The sequence below is a fragment of the Pterocles gutturalis genome, unplaced genomic scaffold, assembly GCF_000699245.1.
Source record: "Pterocles gutturalis isolate BGI_N339 unplaced genomic scaffold, ASM69924v1 scaffold38202, whole genome shotgun sequence".
In the NCBI taxonomy this organism is placed as follows: Eukaryota; Metazoa; Chordata; class Aves; order Pterocliformes; family Pteroclidae; genus Pterocles; species Pterocles gutturalis.
In genome coordinates this window covers 4259-21484 of record NW_010111540.1, presented here as the reverse complement: position 1 = coordinate 21484, position 17226 = coordinate 4259, and the positions used below count along the sequence as shown (strand labels likewise).

Below are 17226 nucleotides of genomic sequence, written 5' to 3'. Positions count from 1 at the left end.
TCACCCAGCCTCTATTTTAACCCTTCATGCCCAAGATTCCCACTCCCCCAGACTGGGCTGCTTTGGGGGCTCATTTCAGGTGGGGGTGGTTGTACCACAGGCTCCACAGGAGCAAAGGGACGTCCTGCTGCCCGATACCCAGGCCTACGCAGGGCTGACAGACGCTGACACCTTTCACCCTTCACCACCACCCCTGTGCAGGGAAGTACCGAGAGTTCCACCGGCTGTACGGGGAGAAGCGCTTCTCTGAAGCTGCCAAGCTGCTTTTGATGCTGATGACGGCTCACATCGCTCCGTGCTCCTTCTGGATGACGTTGCTGACGGATGCCCTTCCTCTGCTGGAGCACAAAGAGGTGAGCCCGCCGGTCACACCTGACAAACCCCCCACCCCCTCTTTTCCTCCTGACCAGGCATCTCAAATTGGTGACCCCCCCCTCTGCCCCCAGGCTAGGACTTGCACTCCCAATGCAAAAGAATTGTTGGTGGCAGTTCCAGCACTGCACAGCTGTCCCAGGGTCCCATCAGGGGGAGCACACAGGACCCAGGACAGAATATAGCAACTTGGCTCCCTGCTTTTAGAAACCAGCAGTGGAATACATCTGTGCTGGTGATTTAAGTACAGACCACATCCTGGTCCTTCTGGTCCCTGGCTGAAAGATTTTCCTAGTGCGCTTCCTTCTTCTAAGCCGAATTTTTGCTCTAAAATCCATCAGGAAAAGGGCAGTTCAGTAATTACAGACCCCATGGCTGGATGCAGCTCAGAACACCCGCTCTGACCTCAGAGCTGACCCTGCTTGGCGCAGGAGGTGGCACTAGAGACCTCCCGAAGTCACTTCCAGCCTGAATTATCCTCTGATCCTGTGATCTAAAGGGTCAGAGTGAAGCTATGGGAGTGTGGAAGCATGCTCTTCCTTTCAACTGAGTGATCTTCTCAGACTGTGTGATGTCCTTAAACTTCACCATTTTCAGTAAATACTTCCATTTCCACAGGTGATATTTTCAGCAGAGCAGACTTATGAGTTGATGCGATGCCTGGAAGACCTGACAGCAGGGAAGGCAGATAAGCAGAATTTCCAGGTAGCTCCCGGTTTGAGGACGACTGGATAATGAATCGGTGGGGCTCTGGGGGAGGGCTGGGGAGAGCTCTACATTTCTATTCCTGTGTGGGGCAGAAAAGAGGGAGAGCCTGAGTTACAGAGGCTGGTGTGTGCTGTTATTGGTAAAGGCCAGCCAAATGAGGCATCATCAAAAGATATCTAAATATACACAAACCCAGTACAAGAGTACTTCCACTCCTCACTGTTCTGCTGATCTGGGTTGGACGGTGATGCTTTTCCAAGATAAATAGTCACTCATTACCTGGGCAACGAACAGCTGAGATGCTGCCATCTAACAGCTCAAGCTGCGAAACATTCCAGACGCAGAACAGGGAGCCATTTGCTCCCTCCCATTTGCAGCCTCTGCAGCTGCCAGAAAAAGAAAAGGCTTGGCAACGCTGTCTTGGGTTGGTCTAAAAAGTAGGAAATGCAGCTTTGCTCTGCTCAGGAGGTCGCTCTGACAGGTAAATACACACGGACTCTCCCCTCTTGATGACCTGCGTCCTTACTTTCCAAAACCCAGAAAGAGAACCTGCCGCCAGCTCAGCACTGCCTGTAGCAGTCTAACCCAAACTCTGCTCGCTTTCAGGATGATGTGGAGACTACGAAAGTGGAAATGCTGAGACTTGCTCTTGCGCGAAATCTTGCACGAGTCATCATCAAAGAAGGCACGTTGGAAGGATCCTGAAGGCAGCAGTGTGTGGTTTTACTCATCCTCTGTGGCTCACTGTACATAAACTTGACTGTTTTTCTAAGAATAAATGTCTTGTTTTGCATATTGCTTGGTGATTTGTTCTTGTCTGCCATTAACATAACTTTAAAAAAAAATTAGCTTTTAGAAAGGAGCTGCATCAAAATGTTACAGTTGCTTGTTCCACCTTGGCCTGGCACCCCTCCCGGTGAAGGAAACCTCACCACTGGCAGCGTTACCTTCTTCAGGTGCATCCCCTCTGCCACCCAGGACGGAAATGAAGCCCACCGTTAGACCACGGGGGTTTTAGAAAACAGACAGTTCCCTGTTTTCACTTAGTTTGGATGGTCTTGAGATGACAGGCTGTCAGGATTTCCAGAAGGCGCGCTGCACTCCACGGGCGATCGTTAGTAAGGGCCATCCACAGAGCAAAGTAGGGAAAACAATTTATTTACCATGCAGCAGAACAAATGCTTTGAGATGTATATAAAGTTACGGCTGTTGGGTATGAAGCAGGAACCTCACCCTACAGACAAGGAACATTCATAGTTTAATTTCCAAAGCTTTTAACAACGCATTTCCACCCAGCAAGACCACAGCACCTCTCCATGGGGCTGTACAACGTGGGCAGCGCGCTGCCGCTAACACTGAGAACAAAGCCGTCTGCAGAAAGCGCTTGTGCGCCTCTGCCTTCCTCCGAGTCACAGTGACATTCACGTGCAGGCAGCTACAGCAGCGCAACCTGCTTCCTGGGGACACTGTCCCCTTTCCTACTGCATCTGCAGTGCTGGGGAGACCATGTCTGAGGCAGAGAGAACTCTCTTTGTCCCCTATCCCATCCATCCATTTAAAACTGCTTTAAGGCTCCCAACACCCCACCCATCCCTCTCACCCACCTCCTGCGCCAGGGAGCTGGCGAGGCTGGGGTCTTCAGGAGCTCAGTTCACAGCCAGCTCCTTGGCCAAGCTTGGATTCCACCTCCAGGGCTTCAGCTGCCTGGTGCCTCTGAGGGGGACCCCAGGCCTTCGAGCCGCCGAGTTTTTCACCTCTTGTGATTTTTACTTTGCAACACAGCAAAGGAAGTTCCACTACAAATAACTCCAAGCTGCATTTGCCGTAAGGGTTTTACAGCCACCATCAATTCCAGCAGCACCTTCTCTGGAGTTTTCCTGCAGCAGGCGGGGGTCTCCTCCTGTGTACGGATTTTCTCAGGGCTCCAGCTGTGGCACTGCCAGGAATGCTGAGCAGACTGCCCAAGGACTCCGTCTCTGCTTTTGTCAATGGACCTTAGAAAACCTGTTTATTTAACACAGGCTGTTGTCTCAGAGCTAGTTGAGGCACTGCTTGAGATTGGAAACCGAGAGGGAGAAGGGGCTGCTGGAATCAAGTTTTGGTGATTTAAACCTAGTTTCTGTGAGCTGGAGCCAGAGGGGTCAGCTCTCTGCCCCCTGTTAGCGCAGAACACTGCTTTTTTTTTTTTTTTTTTTTTTCCCCAGCAAAACTGCTTTTCCCCTTGTGGAGACAATTGCACTTGGCCACTTAATACAGGAATAAATACTAGAGGGCATTAAACCCAGCACATGCATCGGCACAGCCCAGTGGAGCCGCCTTTCCTTTCACTGTCTGCTTGTTTCTACTTAGATAGCCTATAGCTCTATTATTTACATCTTGTATTTCATTGTACTCATCTCAGTAACACACAGTATTCGACTACGATAATAATACTGCCTGCATGAGGGGACACGAGAGGCATCTCTCCTTATCCCTGGATTCAGTCACTGCACCCGATTAGTGATTGCAAAGACATGTCTGCCCTCCAAGTGCTGTCCTCCACCCATACCGACCGCTCCTTTCCAGCCCTCTGTGCCTCCTCACCGCACCCTTCCACTTCTCCCCACGCTATGGAATGCAACAAAGGCAGAAAAATAACCAGTGTAACCATCTGCATACAAAACTCAGCCCCAGCTGCCCAAAGTGGGTCCAGCAGGGGGGCAGCGAGCGGTATCAAATAAATATGACGACTAAAGGTACAGCAGTGTCGCACAGCACGGAGCGAGGGGCTGCTGGCATCGGCCACGGGGGAGGAAGCAGCGGAGGGGGAGGAAGGGAGCTAAGTGCCATCTCAGTGTAAAAAAGAAGCATTCCTTCACGGAGCCAGCGTTATTGCTCAACATGCTCAGCGGGTCCAGCCTGGCACTGAGGAGGTAAAGGTCCGAGGGAGGGCATGTGTAAGGGCTCTGCGGTGGCATCATGACCCCACCGGCCTGTGGGTATCTCTGGACAGCAGTACAGGAACCAGCCAACTACATCCCCTCCTGCTGACAGGTCTCCCCTCAAAATGCAAGAACTTCAAGTTTAATAGAGCGGAAGATAGAACCAGATTCACCCAGAGGTCAAGAAAAAAGCAGCCAGCACTGCCTGTCACCGGCTGCTGCTCAGTTCATGCTTGGCATAAATGTCCCAGGACCCCTTCGGTGTGGGGCAAAACATTCTGGACTAAAGGTACAAGCAGAGTGGTCAGGACACGTAAACGAAGCTGAACATCACCAGTGGATAGCATGTGCGTCCCTCCCCACGTCACGTTCCTTCCAGTCCCGTGGGATCCTTTCCTGGTCCTGTCACAGTCTCTGGCAGTGTCCTAAGGTCATAGATTCCCCCACTGCTCTACCGGGGGAAACTGATCCACCTCGCCGACCTCTGTGCTGGGCTGGTCTCCCAGTGTGAAGGTCAGCCTGTACCTCAGCCTCACCTTCTCCTGCAAGACAGACAAAAGCCAAGAGCAGCATGAGAACAGAGACCTCCTGAGCAAACGTGTCACCGTTACAGCTCCGCAGAGAGCACAAGGCTTCTGTTGCACATAGCAGCGGAAGGGAACCAAGGTAAATCCATGGAGCAGTTCAACTGTTTAGCAAATCTGAGTTATTTACCTCACAGGTTTTATAGCACACAAGCTTTGTCGCTTAGCACAGAACAGCAGAAGTGCATGAATGACCCAAGATCATCGTTTGCACGTATGCAGCCAGCACCCATTGCTCAGCTGCTCTCCAGTGAGCCTGGAGAACCCTGCTGGGATTGTTCAACATTTTCAAGATTTAATTCCTGATCATGTGGAGGAAGCCAGAACAGTTCCTGCTCTGCAGAATTCCCAGTACGGCAGCGAGCAGGAGATGGAACCAGTCCTTCAGGGAGGGGATCTCCACGTACCTCACAAAGTTTTTTGACAATCCACCAAACCCCTCTGACACTTATCCTTTGGATCTCAAAGCTTTCAGCTGATACTTTAAGGACCATTTTTGCTGTAATCCTCAAGTAGTAACACCTAGATTTGTCAAATAATTAGAAACTCCTTCAGCATACAGCTTTGGGCTTTATGGAGCAGGCTACCTACATGAGTAACTACAGCAAGGAGGAAGAGCTCCTCGGAGAAGAAAGCGTTAACCACGTTGTTTCACTGGTCACAGGTACACCCCAAAGAATAATGGGACAGACGTGATCTGACATTTGTCTGATGGTTCAGATCTGTCAGGCTATAGCCTCAACGCAGCACAAGTACCTCTCCAGCACGAGCTAATTTGACATCAATCTAATTAACACCAGAGCTTCCAGCGCACTGAAACGCCACCACTGTGCAGTGACCACCTCTGGAGGTCAGGTCAGGAGTCAGCAGCTTTATCTGCTCAAATATTTGGCCCAACCCCCCCGTAGAACTCAGCTTACATCAGGTTTGTCTGTCAGGGACAGGACAGATCCCACCGCCTCTCTCACCTTTGCAGGATTTGCCAGAAGCATGACTTGGGTGATGGCAGCAGGCGGCTGGATGGGATTGAACGGGGACAGCTCTGTGCCAGAGGGTGGCTGTAACTTCACTTTCATGGACTGCAAAGGAAAACAGAAAGCAGAACCTCAGATTACCTCCTGTCTTGAGGACAAGGAAAGATGCATACGCAGGCTGGGGAGATAACAGCACACATCAGAACTAAAGAGAATCAATCCACACGCGAGGATGAGGAAACCAGAGCCAGCCCAGCTTGCACAACACGATAGGAGCAGGCAGACCGACAAGTCAGCCCAGAGTAACAGAACACCAGCAGCACCTCCCTATCCGAGTTATCTTCTGCCTGAGGTTTTAACATGAACACCTTCATGACGGTAGGCAGATCATAGCCAAGATTGGGCCAGTTTTCAACACACAAGCTGGCCATCCAAAATTATCTACGTGCAGTAAGACCAGAATGGAGCATACTGGCAGATTGAGGAGGTCTTTTAGAAATCCTGACTCCCAAAGACCTCAAGGGTGGCTCTATCCATGTCACAGTCCCGTCATTGTGCTATCTGAGCTGCCTTCATAAACAGACACAGCTGGACTGATCTCAGATAACACAAAAAACAGAACACTAACTACCTGCACTTCTTGACTGACCCTGTTCAGTATTTTCTGCCTCTGACAACAACAACCTTTGTTTTGGAAACAGGCAGAGCACAGCCTAGAGAAAGGTAGAACTGGGGTGTCCCCAAGTCCCTGAGTTCATTCCCAGGCCTTCCCAAATGCAGCTTCACGTCACCGTGGGTCTGAGCCACGCAGCCCTACCTTCGGCACAGCAGCCTGCAGCATGATGTTCTTCACAGGAAGCGGTGCCGTGTTCAGCATCGAGACCACCACCACGAGCACGTCCGACCTTCCCGGCGGGCACTCCCTGGCAAAGTGCAAGAGGATCCGGAAGCCGTTCTTGTCATAGGCTGTCACCGGGAGGGCACTGCCTACAGCACAGAGAAAGGGAGAGGAATGGGAGAGGAATGCAGGTTTATGCTGCAGAGCAGCATTAGGCAATCTGACTGTTCGGCTGGGACGTTTCATCCTTTCTCTCTTCTTCCTACGCTTTGTCAAGAAGCTTTGCTTTTGAAAAAAATATTCAAAGAAAGGTGAAAAACCTGGATACTTACTGGGTTTAATGGATTCCAAGGGAACATGGACATTGGCCAAAGAAATTTCAGGTGCTTTCATGGGACTGCCTTGCTGCTGGAATGATGTCGGCTGGAAGAGAGGACTTCCCGAGCCAGCAGTGCAGCTGCTTGGGAAAGGAACTGGAGGGGCTCCAGGGGCAGTGGCTGGCAGCCCTGCAGGTGCTATTAACGGGGCAGAGGTGACAGTGGTTGGCAAAGTAACCCCAGGGAATACTGAGGGTGTTGCCATGCCTTGGGTCGCAGTCCTGGAAGAGAAACAAACATGGGAAATTGAGCTGAAAGGGAAGCGGGCATTTCACCACAAACCCAGAGATAACAGAGATCACGAGGACAAAGCAGTGGCCTGGAGCCAGGCTGGAGTCTGTGACCCAGGACAGACTCACGTAAAGAGAGCTACAGGGAAAGTGGTGGCGGAAGGGTTAGGCATCACTTCTCTAAGTCAAGAAGAAAGCAGAATCCCACCTTGGCAAAGGGGGGCAAGGCTACGATGGGCAAAGGCCCCTGAGCAGCCTGTTCAACTCACACCGCACGTTTGTATCAGCAGTACAGCTGCTGTGCTCTACCTAGCAGTGCCTGCCTGTCCCTGCCAGAGGCTGGACCCTTGTATTAGTTTGTAAACTGAAACCTCTGAGAAGAAAAGTCCCAATCAGGCATTTCTACCAAACCAGAGAGCTGGAAGTCTGCCCCTGAACCTGACGCTGCAGCAAGCTTGGCTTTCAAACTGCAGAGATAAAGGAAAGTCCAGGACTTTTAGTTACCCTTTGGCTTCTTCAAGGAGTTGTCCCAATGCATCCATCTTATGGGACATATTGCTCCCCACGGAGGAGCTGAAGTACCCAGGAGCAGCTGGAATAGTCTTGGGAGGCCCTGCAGGGGCAGCTGGTCCAGCAGAGAATACAAACGGTGCCGAGTTTGGTGCTGGGATGCTGGGAGCAGTCCGAGAGGCTGGGAAAGCAGAGGGCAGCGTCACTGCTGTTCCACACGTGGTCTGTGATGTGTGATGGAGAAGAGGGTTCCCTGCAGGGTTGCAAGCAACAGTCACCATCTTCGGATTAAAGAAATCCAGGTCCAACTGGTCATTCTGAAAGAGAGGACAAGCAGATGCTCTAACTCACCTCCCCCCGGTTGTAGCGGTGGCACTGTTACAGAGGGAGAGAGATTTACCGCAAAAACAGGTGCTGGGTGGCAAGCAGCAAAGTCTGTGGCCTATGTCAGGACTACATCTGATCTGATCTGTAATTTAAGCAAAGGCAGCGCTAACATCATGGGGGACAGATGGGAAACTGAGAAAGCCAGGCTCAAGGATATCTACTCTGTTTAGACACAGCTATCCCAGATTTCAGGGCTAAGGCAGACTTCCCCTCAGGAACAGCTGCCCCTCTGCCTGTATGTGTGATCACGTTGCTCCAAGGTGACAGTGTGTCCCGAGACCTCCCACAATGGCAACCCCTCCCACCCCTTCCCCCAAGACCCTCCTTTGTACCTCGAACATGCTCCACTGGTTGTTTTCCGAGGTCTCCTTCACCGCTGCAGGGGTTGGGTCATTCAGGCCTGAAAGGGAAAATAACAAGGAGGTGACTGCAGGAGAAAACGAGTTAGGTGTCATCCCTCGGCAATTGTTTCAGTACCATCAAACTACTTGATTCAACTCTGCCAGAGCCCAAGAACCTGAAGAAAGACTGCAACGGGCTCCAAGTCTACGAGGAAAAGAGGCTGACAGCACCAGCAGCTGGCAGTCACCCCTGCACACCGCTCTCCTAACCCCTCCTGATTTGCTGTGCCTCTCTGTTCACAGCTGGGCTCCGCAGGCACGCAGCTCCTCGAGGGCACCTTGCTCTTTAGCACAGCTGCAAAGTCAGGGGTGAAATCTGTACCAAACTGCAGCCTGTGTGTCCAAGTGCCTACAGAGATCTGCCTGCGCTTACACTCCACTGTCCCTTCACCTCCAGCCTGCTCTGGGAAGATCAGAGTTTTTAACAGTGACTCATTGACCAAGTCTTATACTCCGGAAGATACCAGGGAGTGTCCCTCAGACCTCTCCAGAAACCAAAGGCACCTCATGGTCCCTTTAGGTAGCCAGCCCCCACACTCCCAATGAAGGAAGAAAGCAGTCTTTGTCAGGAGAGGAGTGCGTAGCCCTTTTCTTAGGCGTCTTACCTAAGCACAGGAGCTCCTCATCCAGCAAGGAGAGGGAGTTGGCTGTGCTGCTCGGCTGCGCGGGTGCGGTTTCTGCTTGGCTGGAGGAACTGCTCCGCAACTGTGCGAACGTCTGGGGAGGAGGCGGGAGAATGGGGATTTCTGCTGCGGCGACGGTGGGGGCTGGCGACAGGGTGGTGGGTGGCATTGGAGGCGGCGGGGTGCTGGTGACATCCAATCCAGCAAGGTCAATGAGGGTGGTGAGATTACTCGTGGAGTTACTCCCTGCAGCAGACAGGAGAAGAACACTACTAGGCAAGACGGCAAAAGGCTCAGAGCAAACTCAATGTACAGAAGAAATTACCAGAGCGATGGTTTAGGTAACAGATCTCCTCATCTACTCACAGCTTACGGCTCTTTCTAACAGAGGAAGCCCACGTGCTTGCCACCTAGCCATTTGCTGCCCACCAGCTACTTAAATCAACCCAGATACTTTGGAAATTTCTATATGAAAAGCAACATCTGCTCCAACCACTGCTCCCTCGCCCGTGCTTCTCGTAGCACAATTTGTAATATTTTCAAAATCTTTTGAGCTCAGACGATCCTACAGAATGACAATAAACAAAGGCTACCAGAGAGCTGAGGAAAATCTATACTGCCTGGATCTTCATACTTAGGACAGTCTTGTCCCAATAAGATGCGGCCAGGCAGCACTATGCACTCCTCTACTGCCCTCCATGCAGAAATGTTTAAGTGACTCCCAGTAATTGTGCCGCACACATGTCCAGAGCTGTCAATGGTGAAGCTGAAGGATAAAGTGGGCAACTGGCCTAAATCCACAAATGGAACTGCTGGCAAAGCCAGGAACGGGACCCCTGGCCTGGCTCCCACTCTCCTGCTCTTCTCCTTTTGATAAAATCACCATCTTCTTACACGCCACCATTAAGAACCAGGACAAACATGGAGAGGAAAACATGTGAACTTCCAGCCACACAAGCTGTTCCGATGCAGGTTTGCTACTGATGTTATCATGGGGTTCAATGGTGCAGAGCGAGCAGTGGGAAATGCAAAGCTGCAGCATTCCTCCGCATGTCCAGAATTGTTAATCCACTGCTCAGGAGCTGTTGTGTCACCCTCTGATGAACAAACTGTTGGCCACGAGAACCATCAATAGCCTGCTTTACCACAACTAAGAGGAAAACCTGTCCAAAAAACTTAGAAATGCAGGATTCAAAAATGACACAGTTGGCTTCCCAGGAACTCACCTTCCACTCCAGACACCACAGGGAGATCCACTTCACCATTGATCACTTGCCCCTCTATTATTTTTTTATAGGAGTTTATCACACGGGATAAATTGTCACTGGCCTGCAGAATATCCCCTACATGCAAGAGAGACAAAAAGAACCTCCAAGACTTTGGTCACTTTGCTCCCACTAATGCTGAGAGCACTCAGTTATCATCTAAATAATCATCAAGAAAAAACATAATTCCTTGTCTACGAGCTCCATTACTCTGTCTTTGCCATGCTTCTCTAAGCAATAACCTGACCTTTCTAAGTCCATGCACATTACAGCAACAATAAAAAAATGAGTCCAAGGCTTTGTTCCCCACAGTAACTCCCTTCCCCTTCCAAAGCAGCTGTCCCCCGTTACTGCCCTCAGCCTCCCTAACCACCAACTCTACGGTCAGGTTCTTGTCTGAATTTAAATGATACACATAAAGAGGGAAGGATCTTGTCTTTTTTCTGCTTGCTCAAAGCGAAGCACATCCACAGTGAAGAGGAGTCTTTACAGCAGCCGTTCCCCTGATGAACACTCCCAAGTCACAAAAGCAATTAAAAAAGGAGAAGTGTAGCTTAGTTTACCCAAACTGCTGTCGTTGTCCTCTGTCTCGCTGGCCAGCTTGAATAACGTCCGTCTTTTCGTTTCACACCTTTCATAGAGCTCCTAGGAAGACAGATTAGGACAAAGGGTTTCATCAGCCACTGTCAGCAATACCAGTCAGCCCTGAATGACTCAGGAGCTTGTTGGTAAAAACTGGTAGTTTTAACTTTTTAAATTGGATACGGTGCAACTCTTCAAGGCCCTGGATGTGTCCAGCCATCACTGGTGGCTGTTTTGATTTTTACCTTCTTGATGTTCTCCCAACTTTATGACACTACCTAAAACTCTTCCTTTGAAGGGGAAGACATTTTCTGCCCCACTCAGCCTTTAGTTTATCCATCCACAGCGCTGTAAGGGACAGTTCTGATCTGCAATCAGTGTGTCCTAACAGGAGCACGAATTACAAACTGCAGCTTCTTGATTCTGCCACACTGCATCTCTGGGGAACAGCTGTACCTCACTTCAAGCATGTGCAAAACCGAGCTAGTACCCACTGAGTCCTTTGGTGAAAGGCATTAAAAAAAATCCTTATTTTCCTTCCTGCTGTTTCCAACAACTGCTCATGTTTCTCGCCATTGCTCTCCATTTTCCTGCGCTGTTTGCAATTCTCTGCAAAACCCAAGTCTGTAAGAAGAAAGGACTGACTCCAGGATTTCTGGTAAGAAGGAGCAGCTCAGACCCACCTTCATGAGCTCCCTGTCAGCTTCTGATGAATCCTCTTTGCTGTAATGAACCAACATCTCATTCAGCAGCTTCACGTTGTTATTTACTTCCTCCAGCGTGTGCATGCGCTTTGTCACTTTCTGAATTCGAGCCTCATCCTTCAGGGTGTAAAACAGACATACAAAGTGAGCTTTCCTGTAAAGGTCCGCGGTATCACAACATCATGTATGATCTGTAAATCATGTCAAGTAATGTCTATTTAAGGTTAAGCTAGGAAAAAAAATAAGAAAACAAAAAATCTCTCCATTCATGTGAAGCTTTGCTTATTTTACTATCTTTTCACCATCATTCTGAAATTATAGAAAACCCCACACTTCCAAAAAGTCTCACTAAATAGACTTCAATGTATAATTATACCACTAAAAATAGAAAAGTTCCCAAAAGTTCCTTTCTGACCTTTTCAGAAGACTTTTTTTTTTGTCACTTGATGCCATTTTACGAAAAAGATGCGTTTGAAGCAAAACATTTACTAGGAACAACAAGCATGCGCTGGTAGAAAACGTCCACCCATCTATGAGTCAAGATCCCAACTAAAGATGTAGGAAGGAGTGCCCTGGGGACAAGAGAAGCTTGAATGGAAACATTTCAGTAACCTATACATCCTCTTCAGTCTAGAAGCTATCCTTTTTTTTTTTTCCAGAATCACAGTGAGTCACTTCCTGGACTCCAGCGTTTCTGCTGACTGCCATGGGTGGATGCATCACAGCTCCACAAACAGGAAGGTGTTTCCATGAAGCCTGCTTGGGAGAAGACCCAGTCCAATGACTCAGTCCTCAGTATCCAGGGGTGGTACTGCGATGCTCCCACCAAACCCTGACGTGAAATACCATCTTGAGTGATGAGAACGTAGTTAATTACAAGTGGCGTTTGCTCCTTGCCCCTTATTGCCCTGTCCTCCACCAGAGACACCAACTGCAGACATTTCTGTGATACCAACATCTCCCAGTTGCAAGATAGAGTCAAAATTACAACACAGAGCCCTACGAAGTCACCAGCTGGCACCCCCTTTATGCTGGCAAACATGGGGACTATATGCAAGTTAGCACTGTTAGAGGTTTTAAAAAATAATAAAAAGGCTGGATGTCACTGATGGTCAGTCTCATTCAGTCCCCACAATTTAACTAAGGAACGTACTAACACAATGCTCCCAGGAGCCTGAAAAACCCAGGTTCTGCCATTCTCAGGATCCTAAAGCTCTCCACCATTTTGAAGTCAAATTGCCTAAAGCCCGGAAAGCAGACTGCTGACTGGGACCAAACCAACAGGAATTTCTTACCTCTTTTACCATGGATTTTATAAGCTTGTTGGCCTCTTGTAAATCATCTGGGTTTTTGCTTTTCAGCAGTTTGGCTAGAAGCTGTAAGACAAGAAGAGGATATTCAGGAAACAAATAAGAGCCCTTTGGCAAAGGGAAGCAGCGAAAGGAATCGAAGAGAACAATTCAGGGGAAATGGGATACAGCCTGCTATTACAAAGCTTACACTGCTTTCATAGTTACAGTGACCCCAGCAGGAGTCATTTCTGGTTTATTATTTTATGTGAGTTGCTGCATTCTTGCTTCTACACAGGACATATACTGTGAAATCTCAGAGACTTCTGACACTAGATAATTACTCCTCCCATATATAATTTTTGGTCCTGTGTGTGAAACATTCTCTGCCTTCTAGTACTCCAGCAGGATGGCACTTTAACCAGGAACAGCCTCGAGACTGTAACACAGACAAGGCCTTAGCTGGAACTTACGGTTGGGTAGAAATGAGTTATGGGAAGCACACACCACCACCCCAAAAATAAAAGTTGAATTAGTGTACTTTACTTCCTTATTTCAAATGTGCATTGAGGAATCAATTTTCATTAGTGATTATGACACAAGTCTTCACGGTACCTTGGATTTCTCCTCATCATCAAACACAGGGTTTTTGGGACGAGGCGGTGGAGAAGGAATCAGGGTTTTGTCTGCGGGAATCACAGGATCAAACATCACGATCCCTGAAAGCAGAAAGGGAACCCAGGTGGGTATTGAACAATACGGGATTAAAATCACTGACCATGCCAGCTGGAAAAACAAAGAAAGTTTTCTTTGATAAAGGTCAAACCCCTGCAAATGAGTTGCCATGTCCATACCGCTCCTCTAATAGCTCAGTATAACCAATAGCTCTCCACGATTTGTCTTTTCCACCTTTCACTTTAGCTGTTGAACCACCAAGTGAAGTCTCGGACAAGCCAGCTTTGTGCAGACTCAAGGGTGTAATATTTATTCGTATAAATGAGCTGAGCAGGAAGGCAGACAGCAACGCAAAATGGGTGATGAGCAGACTCCTGTCCATGAGTGGGGAAAGAGCCAAGCTCCTGCTTGTTCCATTGTCAAATCCCTCGATCTGTGCACTACCTCAAGAGCTTTCCTGGAACCAATTTCTCTTTTGTTGAAGCCGCATGCTTCTCAGTGAGCTTTTATTCACTGTGCCTACACAAGAAATTTATATCAGTTGAACTAAAGGTACAATTGTAAAGTGATCTTGTTAAAAGAACAGAAGAGGCTACGTGGAGCCCCTTATTTCACTTTAAATTAGACTTGTTCAAATCATTTAATATCTAGATCCAGAAAAACTCAAAAAAGGCCCTGTAAACCAAATCAAAAGTATTTCCAAGGTGTTTAATTAAGCTATTTAAAAAAGCCAACCGAACCCAGCCCAAGGGTTCTCATATTAATGAGAAGCTTTTCAGGGAATTTCTCCCTTGTTCTGTCTCCCCTCAGAGCTTGCCTTGACCCCATGTAGTTAGAAGCCGTACATTTTGTGACCTTCCTGCTTAAAGCACAGGCTGGAGAGAATGCATGAACAGCCAGCTGACTTCCTACCTTGTCGCTTCAGCATGTAGTAGGCATCCTTGATTTTGGATTCTTCTGGCAACGCCACTGTCCAGCTGTACAGCAATTCAATGACTTTGGTCTTCACCTTCTCTGAGACTCTGTCTCCCAGGTACTAAGAGCAGAAGAAGGATGTAAATTCTCCACATTCTTCATTTCTTTCAAAAAATAAAGCCCAAACCCAGAGCATGGAAGATCAGTGATATCTATTAAAAGGTGTATAATCCAAGGTGATCTAAGATACATCTTAGAAAGAGGAAAAACTGCTCCTCTAATATATTTGAAATAACAGTGAAGAGAGAAGCTTTGTGATTCTCTTCAGCAAAAGAAAAAGCAGCTATTCTGTTGGCTTCAGGATTTTGCTGTTTAAAAATTACAGCAATAGAGATAACCACCTCCTCCCCTGTCTTATGGGAAAGAATCTGGGAACACTTTGCTGCGTGCCATGGGGTGCCTCTGTCTATTTTTCACCACATTAAACCGATCACGAATGCTGAGGGACTTAGCCAGGCACTCTTTACGCAGCAAGCCAGCAGCACAACGAGGACTAGAACTCCATGGTGTGTTGCCAAGTCTCATTTTAACCTCTGCATCACACCTCTCTTCCAGACACTGGAGTTTTGTTTGTTTTTTTTTTTTTTTAAAAAAAAAAAAAAAAACACAGCCCAAGCTTTAGAAGCCCTTGAGTCACATGAAGGATCAGAACAGTACAGAGATTATATTCTGATGGTAAAGAAGTACAACGTACTGAGAAAAATAGCAAGCAGAGCACAAAAAAACCCCCAACAAACATTGAAACCTTATCTAACAAATGCTCTTGAATACAGGCTAATAAATGCAACGAGCCAGAGAGAGCACTGCAAACATTTTGGATGTTGCCTGTAGCTTACGGGGGCCAAACAAAAAGCAAACGCAGCCATAAGGCTCAGGGACTAACCTTTGGAGACACAACTTTTATTAACTCGTTCAAAAAGCGAAACTTCCCTACTTCGTTATGAAATCTTCTTCCACAGTTCTTCATACAAGCTTCCAGCACCTGCATTCAAGTAACCAAAACGGGCTGAAATGAGCACCAGAACCCTCTGATAAGAGTGCAGCTGTGTTGTGCCTACAGGGGAGCTGAAGGACCCGTGTTCCTGCTCCGCAGTACAGGGGTGAATCCCTGATCTCCGGGGGTTACACCCCAAGATGGGCTGGCCTCCCTCAGCCACCTACGTATGGGTCTGCGCTCTCTCCCCATTAGGGCTCACAACACTGAACACAAACCTCGCCTGAAGATAACAAATGAAAGCAGCTGAAAAACCAGAGTTATTTCTAACTGCTCTCCTGCTACGAGCAGTCTGGACACTGCAGTGAGGTGCCTGTGCTCCCTCCCAGCAGAGGGGAACTGGGACATTCAGTCCCAGAACCAGCCCCAGCTAACCCCACTGACACACCCTGAGCCCCCCTTACACTCCGAGGATGATGTAAAATGACATAAAATTGGATTAAGAGAGGGGTAAGGACTACCTACAGTCAGGGCCTGGACTGCCTCCCATTCCTGCGGCGACTGGATTTTATGAGCCAGGAGTCTCACTGCTATCTGTGGCCTGAAACAAAGCAGATCCCCGTTACAAACAGAGCAGGTAAACATGCTGAAGGAGTTTCAGACTTTAATACATTCTGCTGTTTAAATGCGATGTCCTTCACATAATTAAATGTACACTGATGGAAAGATAAAAATAACTAAATGGCAAAGGCTAACAAGAAATGCTCAGGGCACATATGAAAGGAACGAGGGCTGGTAGTCTGAGCCAGCAGTTCCAGATTCCTCCTTGGGAGGGACCAGACAACTCCAGTACAGTCCCCAGCCAAGGAAATAACTTCATTTCTCCTGCATTAGTTTCCTTTTTCCAGAAGAAAACACTTCTTTCTTAGCTCACAGGAATGTCGTGACGCAGGAGGTTTCCTCAGTTAAGCCTTGTAAAGATTTTAAAGATGTGAAGTCCCATCAGGCACTAAGAGTTATCAACCCATTTTACAGACTGGCAAACAGGATAACTTTGGGTGGATGAGAACCGTACAGCTGCAGAAGCTGCCTTTGGAGAAGAAATTAATTATTCCCATTTCCCTAGGGCTCAGTGTGTGTATCAGCCACGCTGCCTTTCGTGGAAGGGAAACCACACGTCACAGCACCTTGGCTCTGTTGTAGCCAGATCATCCTCGAGATATCAGTATATATAAAAGAAAGCATGAAAGTTTGATGATCAAATGATATATTTTAAAGTGTGAATGTTAATTTATTAAGTCTAGAGCAGTTTGGGACACCCACCCTTCAAGTTCCTTGTTGATCTGGTCACAGAATCCGATGATGTATTCCCAGTCTTCTTGCCTGTTAGATGGGTTAGTGGCTTTTTTTTTGAAAGAGAACATATTACCAACCAAGCAAGAGAAACAGTACACAAGGTCATGCATTTCCTAGAGAAAAGCATTTGACATCAATGCCAACCATAAAAAAGGAGAAAGCAGCTCACACATGGCATGTCTGTTCAGGGAAAAGGGTGTGTCCAAGGTGAGATATCAAAATATCCAGCAAGAACCACTGCTTTCTAAAAAATCAGGTGCCAAATCTCAAGTACTTAGAAACATGCTATTTCCATACTCTAAATAAAAGTACAAGAGAAAATATTTGGGCTCGCACAGTTCCCCTCTGCCTGAAATGCGCTCTCCTTCTATTTGGCTGTAACATTAAACTCCTTAAAGGCTCGACTCTCACACTTTCTGCAGAGGAAATCATTTTTGTATTCCCTGGGAGTTCTGCAGAAGTGAGAGCTGGAACATCAGCTGTTTAATATAAGCCACTTAGCATTAACACTTGTTTTTAGA

At 48.0% G+C, this 17226-nt stretch overlaps 2 protein-coding genes across 3 annotated transcripts in view; one reads left to right on the top strand and one right to left on the bottom strand.

Annotated features, from left to right (window-relative positions):
* Window positions 1-1873, top strand: part of NUP85 (nucleoporin 85kDa) — a 9506-nt gene extending 7633 nt beyond the window's left edge. The window contains exons 12-14 of the mRNA XM_010073761.1: window positions 202-353; window positions 991-1077; window positions 1687-1873. Coding sequence (XP_010072063.1) covers window positions 202-353; window positions 991-1077; window positions 1687-1785 — 338 coding nt within the window. The 3' untranslated portion in view covers window positions 1786-1873. The remainder of the gene's footprint in view (window positions 1-201; window positions 354-990; window positions 1078-1686) is intronic.
* Window positions 1874-4024: 2151 nt separating this feature from the next.
* GGA3 (golgi-associated, gamma adaptin ear containing, ARF binding protein 3) lies at window positions 4025-16773 on the bottom strand. Of its 2 annotated transcripts, XM_010073759.1 has the most exons (16): window positions 16673-16773; window positions 15875-15950; window positions 15299-15397; window positions 14353-14476; window positions 13381-13484; window positions 12772-12852; window positions 11456-11593; window positions 10754-10835; window positions 10152-10268; window positions 8908-9171; window positions 8234-8301; window positions 7509-7831; window positions 6730-6995; window positions 6377-6546; window positions 5554-5664; window positions 4025-4543 (listed from the first exon to the last, which is right to left on the bottom strand). In XM_010073759.1, the coding sequence occupies exons 1-16, from the start codon at window positions 16771-16773 to the stop codon at window positions 4433-4435; spliced, it is 2235 nt and encodes a 744-aa protein (XP_010072061.1). In that variant the 3' UTR covers window positions 4025-4432. The 2 variants fall into 2 exon arrangements, with proteins under 2 accessions (XP_010072061.1, XP_010072062.1); XM_010073760.1 differs by lacking the exon at window positions 15299-15397.
* Window positions 16774-17226: the final 453 nt, after the last annotated feature.